Genomic DNA, 16187 nt, shown 5'->3' with positions numbered 1-16187 from the left:
GAAATCAGAAAGAATCAGAAAACTGGAGCTGCTTTTCTTGTCTCTCAGCTGACATTTTTTCTGGCCCCGACCCCACGGAGGAAAAGCAGCCAGAGGAGCCCTTGACTCATGATACCCTTTAAACAAGAAGAGGATCGATGGTGCTGGATTCAAAGCACAAGTACCATTTCTCATCCAAGTGGCTCATCACTCAACACATTAACTCCCAATGAATTAAGTGTTAATTCTTTGCATTACAAGCTCAGGCTGTCCGGAGTATATAAATCTGGTGCTACCTCACTTTTGCCTACTTGATTTTGCTACACACACCTCAGTTCAAGTATTATTTTAATAAGGAATACATTTTTTTCTGAAAAAAAATAAAAGAAAGCATTTCTCTCCCTGGGGAAAGGGAAATGGTCATTTTTGACAAGATACAGCTCAGCAAAAACTGGAAGAATTTCATGAGAATGAAGGATCCTCTCTACACAGAAAAGTCACATTTATAGCTTCAGGCCATTTTCTCTGGCAAATATCAACATCCTGCAGCTAATGCCACTGGTCTGAGAATTTATCAGGGAAAAAAAAAAGAGTGAAAGAATTTTTTATAATAATACAAAGTATTTGGCAGCCTAAATACAGAGGCAGTTACCAGCTCCTCCATAATGTAATGCAATGTCATTTAAATTAGATTGGACACAAAATTGTAACATGAAATAAGTGTACGTTGGTGGCATACAGCCCATGATTTTTCTTCAGAAACATATAAAACAATTACATAGGCAGCTAGATAAACAAAGTGAGAAGCACGTTAGGCTCTTTCTTTTCAACTGCGATTAATGTGCAGCCATCCCCCATAAAATTTAGCAACTGTTGAGTAAGTTGCTGCAAAACTGTCTCACGGTTCAAGAGCAGGAATGATGAATACTGATTCCAATGAAACGGCAAAAATATATCATCCAAATTAGGATACGGACAAGGCACTAAGGCTAATGCTTGCATTATTACAGAAAGCAAATTACGGAAACCAGGCACGTTCGGAGGCACAGGCAGGGTAAGAGAGCGTTGTGTCACGCCACGCTTGTGCTCTGTCCTTCGGTAACGCTCTGCAGCTATGAAATCGCAGCGCTAGCAGACGGCGTACGCGCCCGTATGAGTGCACCCTGGAAGAACGGCATAAAACTGTTTCTCAGCTGAATGAAGCTAGATGCCAACGTGGGTTCAGAGCACTGGTCGCCTCCCGAGAGGTGGGGTGGAAGGGAAGGGGTGCAGCCCCCCTAGGTAAAGACAGGAGCGAAGGAAGAGTGTGCCGTGGCACGCTCGCTCTGACACTTCGCAGGGACAAGTTGGAAAGGAGGAGAGATATCCCCTTTACAGGTGTGCTGGGGGTCACGTTACCGTCCCTGAGCTCCCCTTGTGCCGCTTCCATCTTATTCTTGGGTGCAACATTATCCTTTAGTAGTATGTAGGAGTCTGCAGCTGGGGAAAGACACAGCGATAAGGTATGAGTCTGCAAAGGGCAGAGCGCAGGGCAGCAGAAACACGCCGAATCAAAATTCAATTGTCGGTAAGTCGCATAGAAGAGGGTGATTACTGCGGCTTCACTGAACTGGAGCCTTAGCGTGCTCCTGCCAAGATCCAAGGGCAGAGCAAAGGTAGAAAGCGAGGAGGCGGCAGTTGCAGCCGTCCCGCTCTTTCTACGCCCATCGCTACGGCTCCAGTGCGCGGGGGACCGCGTCCGCCCGGGCATCAGCGCTCTGCCGTGCCCGGAGCAGGCTCGCACCGCCGGCACAAGGCAGCCACGGCTGCTCGGGGAGCGAACCGCCCTTGCCGCAGCCGCGGGCGGGAACCGCACCTGCCCCGCGCAGCGTGGCAGGGCGGGCAGGAGCGGGGCGGGCGGCCGAGGCCGGGCGGGTGCCAGGCCGGGAGCGCTCGCCCGGCGCTGCCCGCGGTGGGGCAGGCCGGAGGGGCAATCCTCCTGCGGCGGGGACTTGGGAAGAAAGTTTAAAAGCCGCTGCCGGCACGGGTTTCGCAGCCGGCCGGGGCTTGCGCCGCGGGGCTGGGCCCGCTCTTGGCGCCGGAGCCGCGCCGGAGCCCCGGGGCAGCGCGGGAGGGCGCGGGGCCGCTCCGCGCCCGCGGAGCCGGCGCGCCCACGTCTCCTCTGACGCGCCGGCGAGCGCCGGCCCCCCCCCCCCCCCCGGGCCGGGGGGAGCAGCAGCGCCCGGAGAGAGGCGGAGCGGGGCCGCTCCCCCTCCCCGCCCTCCGCACCTGCCCCGGCAGCGCGGCGGAGGGCGCGCAGCGGCGCGGAGGCGGGGGCCGGGCCGGGCCGGGCTGCGCGGGGGCGCGGGCTGCGCGGGGGCGGCTCCGCGGGCGCGCCGGGCGGTGATGCGCAGCCCGCGGCGGCAGGATGCGGGAGGGGAGCGCGGGCGGCCGCGGCGCGGAGAACCGGACGGGCGGCGAGCCCCCGCTGCACCTTTTCCCCGCGCCCGTGCTCACCGGCATCACCGTCGCCTGCGTCCTCCTCTTCGTCATCGGGATCATCGGCAACCTCATGACCATGCTGGTGGTGTCGCGGTTCCGGGACATGAGGACCACCACCAACTTCTACCTGTCCAGCATGGCCTTCTCCGACCTGCTCATCTTCCTCTGCATGCCCCTGGACCTCTTCCGCCTCTGGCAGTACCGGCCCTGGAACTTCGGGGACCTCCTCTGCAAGCTCTTCCAGTTCGTCAGCGAGAGCTGCACCTACTCCACCATCCTCAACATCACCGCCCTCAGCGTGGAGCGGTACGTCGCCATCTGTTTCCCCCTCCGAGCTAAAGTGATCATCACCAAGGGGAAGGTCAAGCTGGTCATCCTCTTCCTCTGGGCCGTCTCCTTCATTAGCGCCGGACCCATCTTCGTCTTGGTGGGGGTCGAGCACGAGAATGGCACGAACCCCCTGAGCACCAACGAGTGCCGAGCCACGGAGTACGCCATCCGCTCGGGGCTCCTCACCATCATGGTCTGGACCTCCAGCATCTTCTTTTTCCTGCCCGTGTTTTGCCTGACCGTGCTGTACAGCCTCATCGGGAGGAAGCTCTGGAGGAGAAAGAGAAAGAACATCGGTCCAAACGCTGTTATCAGGGATAAGAACAACAAGCAAACTGTGAAAATGTTAGGTACGACTCTTCTTGCTCTGTTTTCCCAAAGGAGGTGTGTGCTTGTGTGCGGCTGTGTGTGAGAGAGAAAAAGACAGAGAGCTCTGGTAGTTCGCTATAGTTGCTTCCAAAGGAAAGCATTTATTGAAAATGTTTCATACAAAGGGCTACGCTTCAGGGTATTCGTAGAATAACTCTCCACCTTCCTTAGGTTATGTCTAACTGGTTTGAGCTGGGGACTCTCAGACAGTTCAGGAGATGCTGATAACAATCACCGACAAGGAGGAATACTGCAGTTATCGTTAGCTGGTGCCCTGGAGATTTTTGAACATTTTTGCTCTTTGGTTGTGGATACGGATGTTATTTACAGAAGGATAGTTTATTTGATTTTTAAACAAAACTAAACCCTTCTCAAACCACAAAAGTTGAGCTGCAGGATATGATGTGCACTTAGTTTTTAGTTTCGCATGAAAAGACTATCAAGGTTTTATCCAATTTGGGTTATTTACTAGGATGGCTGTGTAAACTTATGGAAATCAGGCTGCATTTTTATATTAGCAAAACACCAGCATGTGCTGAACAGGGAGCATTTTGTCTCCTTTGAGGTCTGTAAATTCTCAGTGACTTTAAGAAAACAGGATCGAGATGATAGACACTGTCATTCCTAACTTTGTGTATTTACATTGCTGAACGGTTTAAACAACAGTTATTGTTGGCACACGGAAACATGATTTTTAACATACTAAGTCAGTGCATGTGGTGGGAGTTTCATGCACAAAACCAAAAAGTTTTTCTGCGGTTTCGTGTCTGAAAACTGCAGAATCCTTCTGCTGCTGCGTACTTTTATTCAAGCAAAAAGTCCTCCGCAGCGCAAGTCATCCCGTGGGTTTCGGTGGGGATGGGATGCTTTGCATGGAGAAGGTTTCACGGGCAGCAGCTCTGCTCTGCTCACTTCAGCTAAGTTGAAGTGAGGGGCTAATGAGCTAGATGAAGAGGTGGCAGTGTGTCCTAAGTACCTTAATTACTAAATGGGAGCCTAACTGATTTTTTGTTCATGTCCCGCTGTATTACTATGCAACAGCAGGAAGAATAATAAAAACCGCGTCATTCTTTGTGCACTTTCAGCTACATCTTATGATCAATAGAATTACTTCAGTCTGGTAAGCGTGACCTTGGAAGTAATTCATCATTTACACTTCTAGAGTTGCAGCATTATGAATCTCTACTTACAAGAAGTAAATTGCTAGCTTATATTACTACCATGTTTATCTTTCTGTATACTTAACCGTAAAGAATTTTGAAATAATAACTGTTTATTTCTGCCCTGAAGCATAGCCGCGAGCATTACAATATTTCAGACACCTTTTTTTCTCTTTTACAAGGTCTGAGAACAGCAAGACAGCGGCAAGACTGTCCTCTGACAGAGAGCCAATACTCTCTAAATGCTAACAGTCTGATGGAGAGGGAAAGAGAAGAAATTAGTAAGGGCTCAGTACCAGCAGATGCTCAGTGCAGTCTGCTCTCATTGGTTTTAATGTTCTGCTTCAAATTTAGAAGGCACTTCATAAGACTTTAGCAAGTCATGGAACATCAAGTAAATGGGATTAGCATCAACACTTCTTTTACATTGTAGAGACAGGCTATGCTTCTAGGTCCGTAATTAAACACCTGGATGTATAGCCTGCCTTGCAGAGGAGCTATCATACCCCGTTCCTGTTGAAATCAATGTGAGTCTGCATGCGTGAAGAGCAAACTGTCAAAAGCCTGGCTAGGGATATGCATGCCCACATATGAAAATATTGACTGTGCTTAAAATTCTGTTTGTAATGACCATCACGGTAATATTCATTATAGGGATTAAACTCCAGAGCACACTTGTGAGCTAGGGAAACATTATCTGAATTTTGTAGGTGAAGATACTGTGGAAAAAAATGGAAGTGGTTAGCTCAAGAAGATGCAGGGCTGGAAAACAGATAGATCTGAGTTTCAGCTCCGTGCTTTAGGGTCCACCATAATTCCTGCATAAGTACCCATTTAAACTTGGGAATGCTTGTTCAGAAAGTTTCAGGGGGAAGGTGCTGAAAATCATCCCTCTTAGCTCTTTGAATTTTCTGTCTCCTGTGACTTGACACGAGCAAGCAGGATTGCTCACACCAGAGAACAGGTTAACTGGTAAAAATGCTTAAGAACGTCAAAAAACCTTGCTTGAGTTCCCTGGTTTTTCTCTCTCTGGCATATTAGTAGATACACTCAAAGCAATATGAAAAATAATAAAGGTCACTAGCACACAGGAAATGAACAGAAAAAGTTTCCTTTTCTCTAGGATGGAAATTCAACCCGTGTTCGAAGATACACACATTCCTATTACTCTACATATACTATATTTACATATAAATACAACCAGAGTCATAGTCTAATATGACGATATACTATGTAACTATAATTACGGAGTTATATATTAAATATTTAGTTTTACTACTCTTGGAGTAACTCATGCTCTAAAAAATGGCCAAACAGGAAGGGTGCACCACTCTTCTGTTCCTGCCTTGGCATATGTGCTCTACAAGTCCAAATTCTGATGGCTTGTTTTATTTTTGGGCCTTTGGCTTAAACAATTTTGCTTTGTAAGGATTACATTCTTCATTATAACACAGTGTTGAGTCCATCACATTTTCTGTATAATTTGCTTTTGTTAAACACTGCAGCTGATACATCGTTATACTTTTTTTGGTCACCATTCTGATTCTTAATTCTGGTTTTATAAAAACATATGTTTTATAGTTCAGGAGTATGCTGCCTCAGATTAGTCGTGCAGTATACAGGCAGCCTGTTTAGGTATGATCAATGTGTATTAAGTATTGCTAATTTATACTCCCAGAGAATGTACTGAGAGACACAAACCCGAAAACTTACAGGATGCATTTTCGCACTTTGTGATTAATTTGTTAAAGAAATAGAATTTTGAAATATAATTTAAAAATAGAATTTTAATCACCCAGATGCTAATGCTCCTACTTAACACAATTTCTTCTGCTGTTTTTATTTTAGTTGTGGTGGTGTTTGCCTTCATACTCTGCTGGTTGCCTTTTCACGTAGGACGATATTTATTTTCCAAATCCTTTGAAGCTGGCTCCTTGGAGATAGCAGTGATCAGCCAGTACTGCAACTTGGTGTCCTTTGTCCTCTTCTACCTTAGCGCAGCCATCAACCCCATCCTCTACAACATCATGTCGAAGAAGTACCGAGTCGCCGCTTGCCGGCTCTTTGGACTTAAACCCCTTCCAAAGAAAAGACTCTCCAGCACGAAGCAAGAAAGTTTGCGTGTTTGGACAGAACCGAGCGTTACCACATGACATGTGATTGCCAGCGCCAGAGCATCACTTACCAGTATCTCCCAGAAAGCCATAACGAAGGAGAAAGAGCGCAAGGAACGCAAATCGAAACGTTAAAGCTGTTCTTCGGTCATCGTCTGGATTTGCTGAAAGATGTAATGCAGGCAGTTAAAGATTAAAAAACCACAAACAACTAAACTTTGAGACTGTGAAAGGAGGCACGTGGTCACAGAATGTGGCAACGCTCAAGTATTCTTTTTCTGCTGCTTTTGCCCATATGATTTTGTAGCGCTGACTTGAGCAGGAGAGCCAGGCTTTACCGTCCTAAACAGGCAAACGTAGCCCAGTTCGCTTGAGAGTTTGTGTGACTTCAGTAGCGGCTAATTCGAGCTGAATTTTTTCCAGAGTTAACTTTAGTTTTGCTAGCGTATAACTAGACCCTAGAGAGAGAAAATTGAATTGCCTTTTTGGAGTAGTAAACATGGAATTTGATACACTTTTCATAATCTTGATTTTTAAATAAACTAACATTTTTCTCTGAATGAGGAAAATGACTTCTTAGAAAAGAAAAGGAGAAATAAAATGGATAATTTTTAAACATGCTAAAAATAAATGACCTTCATGTCATGTCCTAGTAGAAAGGAAACAAAAGAAATACCTTCACAGAAGTGGCTTAGAACATGACTGTATTGACATATTTTTTTTTAAATATATATCAGTGGGACAAGGACAGTGCTGACTTCAGGACTGCAGTGATGCTATAAAGATGTGGAATGCAATCTCCCACCAAAGTCAGGGGTTTGGTTTTTTTTTTTTTTTTACTAGCTAAATCATCTGTACTTGTTGTGTTCAGCTTGACTGTGAACGACTTGATGTGTTTGAACTTGGAAGCTTTTAGTTGTTTCGATATTTGTAACGAGTCTGTGGCTACCGGTCCCTATGCCGCGCACCACCGTACCCCCCCCCGTCTGCTCAGGACGGGTCTCCTGCCTGTAAAACCCCACTCGTTTCTGTTTAAAGCATAGCAGCCGGTCACCAGCACCACGTCCCCCCGCAAAGCCCGGTGTGCAGTTGTACTGGTTTGCTGCAGTATTAAACTGAGAACGTTTTTTAACCAACGTGACCTGACAAACGAATAGAAAAATCTGCATTAAAAGACGCGGGCAGACACATTCTCATACTTGGTCCATAAAAATCTTAAATTCAATTGATTTTTATAACTCACGTATGTCATTAAAAGGCAAATCAGAAAACTTTCCATCCTTTATGCTAATAAGTACGTCTTATATTGCATCTGTTGTCACACCCACACGTAGATTTTGTGGTCCAGCTAATAGAGCTTTGGAGCATGCATGTGCAATAGCAGCTTTCTATTTATTTTGTTCTAGTATTTATTACCAGCTGGTCCACAACGGATTCTCCATAATGAATTGCCTGTTAGCAAAACTCCTACTGCCTTCAAACTCCTATGAAGGCTGATGGGCCATTTTCCGCCTGTTACACCTTTAGCTGACGGTGCTGCTCAGGTATAGCCCAAAAGAGAATTTGGCCTCTTGTGTATATACTGTGTCTTTTATATCCTCCAGTGCTTTGCTAGGGCCAGGGGGCCGATTGCTGCTCCTGGGTGCGGCACCTGAGCCCGTCTTGCTCCCCACTCCAGCACGCACAGCAAGCACAGGTTTGATGTATGCAGACCTATAAATTAAGGGACAAACGAGCAGCAGAGCTATAGGATCATCTCCCGTTCCGTCTCTAACCACATCCGCCTTGCTACTCATTTTGTTCTCTCGCTCCTTGTCGACCGACAAACGGATCTGATGGCAGATGTCACGCAACTCAGGGAAACAAGAAATTTGGGAATCTTGAAAAGATTGCGAAGATGTGAGCTCACTAATAACACGCCTGTGTAAATGAACCGATCGCATACCTAGTGTCGCGTAAGTGTTCCAAATCTCAGCTGTGTCTGTGGTATTAAACGTGAACAGAAAAAGAAACGAAGCGATGAGACCCTTCATAACCCTAGCGGGTCAGCGGCGGCGGAGGACGTGGTAGGGTTGCGCGCAGGCGGGAGGAGCGAGTCTCCGTCAGGTCCACCCCGCGCTGCCGCGCGCCTCTCCTCGCCCCGCGGGGGAGCCGGGCACGGCCCCGGGCGCTGCAGGGCTGGCAGCAGGCAGGGCGGGCACCCCTCGGCGTCGGGTGGGCTACCAGGTGGGTACCAGTGTCACGCACGGCCTGCGAGACTTCACGGGCTTGCTCCGTGCCCTGCAAGTAAAACCTGTGTCTCGGTTATAGGAAGCAATTCTGCGCGGCCAGAATGGTCCCTGAGAGGCTTTTACCCAGCTGAGAAGCTGCGTCGTTGGGGCTTAATTTTTTTTCCCAAACCTGTATAACTAACTTGATCAGGCTATCGGGTTTTTTGTGTTTTTTTTTTTTTTTTTTTTTTTAAACCAGAATAACTGTAACATTAAAGCCCATTAAAGCCCCGTGTAGACATTTAATTTATGCATATAAACTACGAACATACAAATAATTTCATTTAACCTAACATTTCATCAGGAGAGTCTGCAAATTTGACTATACCAATCCTGTGAAATTGCCACAACTTTGTGTATAGAACAGAATTTAAAACATTTAATGTGGGGTCGCAAAAGTCAGAAAGAAGGGGACTGGCTGCTCATTGCGAGGAGGACAGGACTTCTTCCTTCCTTCTCACTTAGGAAATGGACTTGTTTCTGTAAGTCACCTCACATGTAGCCAAATCTAGCAAAATACACGCATTTTTATTGAAGAGGAGTAGCCACCTTCATAGGACCCTTGCACAAGCAGGAAACGATTTCAGATCTAGCAGGGAACGTTCAAGCACTTAACAGGCACTGTAGCTGTCGCTCCTGCAGCTGGCACGATGCCGTCCATTAGCTTTGCTTCCCCCAGTGCTAAAACTTTTCGAGGCACAAATGCTGAAGTCGGTGGAGTCACACTTCACAGAATCACAGAATCACAGAATCATATAGGTTGGAAAAGACCTTTAAGATCATCGAGTCCAACCATAAACCTAACACTGCCAAAAACCATCACTACACCATGTCTCTAAGTACCTCATCCAAACGTCCTTTAAATACCTCCAGGGATGGCGACTCAACCACTTCCCTGGGCAGTCTGTTCCAATGCTTGATAACCCTCTCGGTGAAGAAAAATTTCCTAATATCCAGTCTAAACCTCCTCTGGCGCAACTTAAGGCCATTTCCTCTTGTCCTATCACTTGTTACCTGGGAGAAGAGACCGACCCCCACCTCTCTACAACCTCCTTTCAGGTAGTTGTAGAGAGCGATGAGGTCTCCCCTCAGCCTCCTTTTCTCCAGGCTAAACAGTCCCAGCTCCCTCAGCCGCTCCTCATAAGACTTCTGCTCCAGACCCTTCACCAGCTTCGTTGCCCTTCTCTGTACGCGCTCCAGTACCTCAATATCCCTCTTGTAGTGGGGGGCCCAAAACTGAACACAGCATTCGAGGTGCGGCCTCACCAGTGCCGAGTACAGGGGCACAATCACTTCCCTAGTCCTGCTGGCCACGCTATTTTTGATACAGGCCAGGATGCCATTGGCCTTCTTGGCCGCCTGGGCACACTGCTGGCTCATATTCAGGCGGCTGTCAACCAACACCCCCAGGTCCTTCTCTGCCAGGCAGCTTCCCAGCCACTCTTCCCCAAGCCTGTAGCGTTGCATGGGGTTGCTGTGGCCCAAGTGCAGGACCTTGCACTTGGCCTTGTTAAACCTCATACAATTCACCCCAGCCCATCGATCCAGCCTGTCCAGGTCCCTCTGCAGAGCCTGCCTACCCTCCAGCAGATCAACACTCCCACACAACTTGGTGTCGTCTGCAAACTTACTGAGGATGCACTCGATCCCTTCGTCCAGATCATTGATAAAGATGTTAAACAGAACTGGCCCCAACACCGAGCCCTGGGGAACACCGCTTGTGACCGGCCGCCAACCGGAGTAAACTCCATTCACCACCACTCTCTGGGCCCGGCCGTCCAGCCAGTTCTTTACCCAGCGAAGAGTACACCCGTCCAAGCCATGAGCAGCCAGTTTCTCCAGGAGAATGCCGTGGGAAACCGTGTCAAAGGCTTTACTGAAGTCTAGATAGACAACATCCACAGACTTCCCCTCATCCACTAGGCGGGTCACCTTATCATAGAAGGAGATCAGGTTGGTCAAGCAGGACCTGCCTTTCCTGAACCCATGCTGGCTGGGCCTGATCCCCTGGTTATTCTCTACAAGCCGTGTGATAGCACTCAGGATGATCTGCTCCATCAGCTTCCCCGGCACCGAGGTCAGGCTGACAGGCCTGTAGTTCCCTGGGTCCTCCTTCCGGCCCTTCTTGAAGATGGGTGTCACATTCGCTAATCTCCAGTCAGCAGGGACTTCCCCAGTTAGCCAGGACTGCTGGTAAATGATGGAAAGGGGCTTGGTGAGCACATCTGCCAGCTCCTTCAACACTCTCGGGTGGATCTCATCAGGCCCCATAGACTTGTGAGTGTCTAAGTGGTGCAGCAGGTCACTCACCATTTCCCCCTGGATAATGGGGGCTCCAGTCTGGTCCCCGTCCCTATCTTCCAACTCCAGGGGCTGGGTACCCATAGAACATTCGGCCCTGCTAATAAAGACTGAGGCAAAGAAGGCATTAAGTACCTCAGCCTTTTCCTCATCCTTGGTCACTGTGTTTCCTCCCACATCTACTAGGGGCTGGAGATTCTCCTTAGCTCTCCTTTTGCTGCTAATGTATTTGAAGAAGTGTTTTTTGTTGTCTTTTATAGCAGCAGCCAGACTGAGCTCTAGCTCAGCTTTGGCCCTTCTAGTTTTCTCCCTGCACAGCCTCGCTACACCCCTGTAGTCCTCCTGAGTTGCCCGCCCCTTCTTCCAGAGGTCATAGACTCTCCTCTTTCTCCTCAGTTCGAGCCAGAGCTCTCTAGTCAGCCAGGCCGGTCTTCTTCCCCGCCGGCTCGTCTTTCGGCACCTGGGGACAGCCCGCTCTTGTGCCTTTAGGACTTCCTCCTTAAAGAATGTCCAGCCTTCCTGGACCCCTTTGCCCATAAGAGCTGCCTCCCAGGGGACTCTGTCGACCAGTCTCCTAAACAGGCTGAAGTCCGCCCTCCGGAAGTCTAAGGTGGCAGTTTTGCCACTTACTGGCATGCGTTGGCTCCAGATGGTGAATAGGGTCTGCTTCTTCAAACAGGTACCAGTGCATAATGAACTGCTTTTATATGGAAAACAAGAAAACAAAATCACCTGGATAACCTTCATTTTTCCATCGTAAAACCAACGATTGTCAAACGACTGCAGAAAGAGACGTACCTCCCCACCAGCGCTGATGGATGAATACGGCACTGCTTGCCTCCAGGGTTATCGCCTACGTTGTAAGAAACAACTTCATCGGGGGGAAAAAAAGGCACCATCAAGATTTCAATAGCATTTTTAACCTAAGAAGAGCTAACTGAAGTCAGTCCAAGACAGGTACCATGAGTTTGTCTCAGGCATAACGTGGGGCGAGGTTCCTCCTGCCTTGTCTCTGCCCGGGTTCACCGAGGCAGAGCAGAGGCTGCAGGCGGAGAGCGCAGTGGGAAACAACCGGCGCCGGCAGCGGCAGCGCTGGGTTCATGGTCTGCCCTCCCTGCTGCGGCCGCTCGGCGTTCGCAGCGTACGACTGCGCTGGCAAACGCTTCCTGGCAGAGACAAAGCGCTGCTCCTCCGTTTCCCAGGGCGTTCCTGCAGCACCTGGCATCTTCTCCCCAAAGCCTTCCCTATCTGAAAGAGCCGGGGTGTCTCCCCCACCCCATTTTGGGTCCGGAGACGGCTTTTGAGATCTCTTTTACATCCATGGAAGACAAGAGCCCTCGCAGGCGCTGGGCCATTCATTACGTGTGGCAGACAGGGTAGCTCCGCAGGAAGATTTCTTTCAGGCTCTGGAACCATAGGCTGCATTTCTGGAAACTCTTCCCTGTAGGAACACGCTTTGCCAGTTCTGACTGAAAAAAAAAAAAAAAGTATAGGGGCTTTATGAGTCAAAATTTTGCTGTGTTCTCACTGACTTGTATGTGAGCAGCCCATATAGGAAATAACTGGAGGTTCATTCATTAAACAGTTCAAGTTTTAAAAGCTTTTCTAACTCCACATTTTGTATCACAGGTTCACAAATAAACAGGAACAATTTGGCTGCATTTTATTTCTTGGCAACATGTTAAACTGGTGATGAAATAGGTCAAAAGCACTTTACCAGAAAGCTTCATTCATTTTAGAAAAGTACCTTTGATGGAGGCATGCACAGGCAGAAAATCATGTCCTATTGTATTTCTTGCCAAAAATAAAATATACTGGAAAAATAGCACTTACATGTCAAATTTTGAGTTGATAGATACTCAGCGTTTATGTAAGTCGGTGTCAAAGGACATTTGCATAAGCCCTATTTAAAGCAGGAGCCCTTAGATACCCAAATACCCAGGAGAGCCTCCTGTCCGTCATGGGTCTGCTGTAGCCGGCTCCCTCCTCGTCTGCCGATGGGCAAGGGCGAGGTGCGGGGAAGCGGGAGAGGGCGGCTGCAGTGGCTGCCGATGCCGATGGTCCCTTTGCAGGGTTGAAGGCAGCTGGTCCCACAGCTGGCTTCCTTACGGGGCTGTTGGCAGGCCCTCTGAGCCCTTCAGTCAATGGTTTCTGATGGGTTTCCATACACTTTGTATCATTGGCAAAACCCCTGTGGCCTTGAGGAGGTAAATTCCAGCTTGAGAAGTAAATTCGGTACAAAAAAAAAATCTGCCTAACTCCTCATAGCCCAAAGACGCCCGTGTTGTTACCTGCACGTACCCTGGACCGCCCTCCTCGCCCCCCAGCTGAAAGCACGGTGAGCAGGTTTTATTTTTATAACTTTTTACGAACAATATGAGCCCAATTTTACGGAAAGGGAATTAAAGCACTTGGCATTTTAACCCCTCGCTCAAACCACGCTGTCCGAGAGCAATGGGGCGCAGATCCGATCGGCTCCCTCCGGGCGGGATTCCGTGGGCTGGTGCAGGCAGCTCGCAGCATCATTTCTGCGTCTAAGCTGCGCCGCTGGCCCAGGGTGCCCAGCACGGTAGCCCGAGATAAGCGTTACATGGGAAATAAGTAACCTCTGGCTGACACTGCAGCCTCTGGAGAGCCTGAGCGAGGAAACACAGGCTACGCTGCCAAAGCCCTGCTTCTGCATCCCTACCGGTAATAACAGCCGGTGACCATGTACCAGTGGCCGAGGCAACACCGACACCCGCAGCGGGATTCATATCTGCGCATGAACTCTTACAGCCATCCCCGAGCCTCTGCACGTGCAGGAGCTTCCCCGAAAATCCTCCAGATAATCCAGGTGGAGGTATACCCAGCAGACGCAGCTGCAGGAGTTGGCATGTCTTGGGAACACCTGGTGTGATTTACACCATTTTACACCATTTGCCGTCAGGCACGTTTAGCTGGAGTTACGCCCTGCCCAGCTGTAACCCAAGCAGTGCCCGGAGGAGCTGGAAGCTCGTAGGGCGTTAACGTGAAGTCTCCCTGTTCATTTAGGCAGGTCCATCATCCACGTAGGGCTGTGGTACACCCCCCCCCAGCCATCTCCTCCCACCGGTGCGTCCCCACCTGATGTACCACAGCAGACTCCTTCCCAGCTCCACACAAAGACCAGGAACTTCACAGAAGCAAAATAATTTCCTCATGCAGACATGCTTGCCAATGGCTTTTCACTCTGAAACGTAATTTCTGGTGAGAGACAGGTAAAACCTCCACGGGTCTGGCTTCACGTCCCATGTTCTCACCCAAACTTTTGCCCAAAGCAGTTTGTCGGATGATGGGGTCCAGCTTTGCCAGCTCTGTCAGATCATGAAATCACAGTTTCAGTTTCCAGAAGCCCTGGCTGCTGCTGTTTAGGGGAAAAAAAAAGAAAAGCAAATGTTAGATCACGATTTGCCTTTTACCTCTAAATTGTGATTATGCAAGTACAGTGAAAGAGGATGAATCAAAAGACAAATGTAATCCATCTTGTATTAACGAAGGTTTACAGGTTTCTGCAGTCACTTCTGCTTGCTGTTGAGCCTTAGTACGGTTGTCATTCCAGCACACAATATAGTACGTTAGTGTAATCAAGTGTAATTAATACACTTGGTGGGCTTTTTACAGGCTTTCTCAGTGCTCTTCCCAGCAGAAAGGTCTCCGTTCCCTTCCAAGCCCAGCGCCTGCGTGTTACCGCCCTTCTTGATCTGAGTTGCGGGCTGGTGCGTGCTATGACTTGTCAAATGAGAACAAAATTCAGAGCGTCTCATTAACTCTCTACTTGGACCAAAAAAAATAGAAACCTCTACTTCATCTCGGAGCTGCGCGCGGTGATGCTGACTGCAAGTTTCTCCGACTCCTGAAAACACGTTGACTTGGTTTTGCTCAGCAAGAAAAGCTCGGCTCTGCAGCAAAATTTTGGAGAGCAAGAAACGCCTCCAGAGTCAGCGGGTACACTTGCTGTTGCAGTGTTACCTGGATCCCATCGCTAACACGTTACAAATGCACTCGCACGCTGCTGGCCATGAGCAGGCTTGAGGAGCAAATGCGATGCAGGCAGAGGACTATAAGCGTTGTGCAGTATCCCAGCAAAGCACCTGGTGGGATGTGAGCGATCCCCAGTCTCTTCAGTCTTCCCTGTGTTTTGGGGCATTCATGGACGAGTACCTATGTCCTTCACACTCGGGGTCAGCCCCAAACAGACGCCGGTGGTGAGACCGCTGCCTGGACCCCAGGACTGCCCCTCACTCGGAGGGTACCAGCTCCTAAGTCAGCACCTGAAGCGAGCGCTGCCCGGTTGCCAATCTACCGCTCTCTTGTTCTGTGCACAAAGTCATCCTTTTGAAAGCCTACGGGCTGCTTCTCTAGCTGTACTTGGAGATAAAACACTTGGCAATGAAGGCGTTTTATTGCTCTCCACGGTTGTTTCGTTGCCCTTACTGGGAGTGAAATGAAGGTTCGGTGACGTGTGCGAGTCCGTAAGATAAAAATCGCTCTAAAAAATAAAGCACCCCACGCTCAACTTCAGAGGCTGATCTGAGGGCACAGGAGATGCTCTACCAGCGTTTGGCCCATTTTGAATGCTGCTGGATCAAAAGAGAAGAGCGTTGCTGCCTGTTCTTTTTTCTTATATTCTGATTGATTTCCACATGATTGCAGGGCCGTCCATGCGAAAGAAAAGGCATGGCAATTTCCAAGCCTTTATTCACATTGTTCTTCTCTGCACAGCCTCCTTCCACAAACTGCAAATCACCCTTCATTAGGGCAGGCAGGCAGGGAACCTAACACCGTGAGCCCTGTCCGCAACGAGCCCACAGCGCAACGAGCTCCGAGGTGCAGAGATTTAAATAGCTTTAACACACCAATATTACAAAAGACAGCAAAAACTCCTACTACAAAGTCTCACCAAAAGTTAAGCCACTATTCACGATCACACGTGGGTGCGTATTCTGCCTAGTCGATAGCACCTTGGTATTTTTATCAAGCGGTGAGAACGCGATTGACGGTGGTAAAATTCGCTGTGTTGTGCCAGGGGCACCAGCGCGGGGCTGCGAGAGGTGCCATCTTCTGCGCTAGCTGCGATCGAACGTGTGGTTTTGAACCCACCGAACTGTTGTTAGTTCGCGAAGAGGGGAGCAGAAGGGTGTCCTTGTGCCTCGGTCGGTGCC

At 49.0% G+C, this 16187-nt stretch overlaps 1 protein-coding gene across 1 annotated transcript; it reads left to right on the top strand.

The window, feature by feature from the left end:
• The first annotated feature begins 2386 nt into the window (after positions 1–2386).
• Positions 2387–6684, top strand: GHSR (growth hormone secretagogue receptor). The gene is made up of 2 exons (XM_075509048.1): positions 2387–3140; positions 6168–6684. The coding sequence occupies exons 1-2, from the start codon at positions 2387–2389 to the stop codon at positions 6470–6472; spliced, it is 1059 nt and encodes a 352-aa protein (XP_075365163.1). The 3' UTR covers positions 6473–6684.
• Positions 6685–16187: the final 9503 nt, after the last annotated feature.

This window comes from Mycteria americana, chromosome 7, assembly GCF_035582795.1.
Source record: "Mycteria americana isolate JAX WOST 10 ecotype Jacksonville Zoo and Gardens chromosome 7, USCA_MyAme_1.0, whole genome shotgun sequence".
Taxonomy (NCBI): Eukaryota; Metazoa; Chordata; class Aves; order Ciconiiformes; family Ciconiidae; genus Mycteria; species Mycteria americana.
This window is presented reverse-complemented; position numbering and strand designations above follow the sequence as displayed.

Bases quoted from the DNA above. Each gene is read 5' to 3' on its own strand.
- GHSR (XM_075509048.1), top strand. From the start codon at position 2,387: ATGCGGGAGGGGAGCGCGGGCGGCCGCGGCGCGGAGAACCGGACGGGC. The intron at 3,141-6,167 runs GTACGACTCTTC...TTTTTATTTTAG, and splicing joins GCAAACTGTGAAAATGTTAG to TTGTGGTGGTGTTTGCCTTC.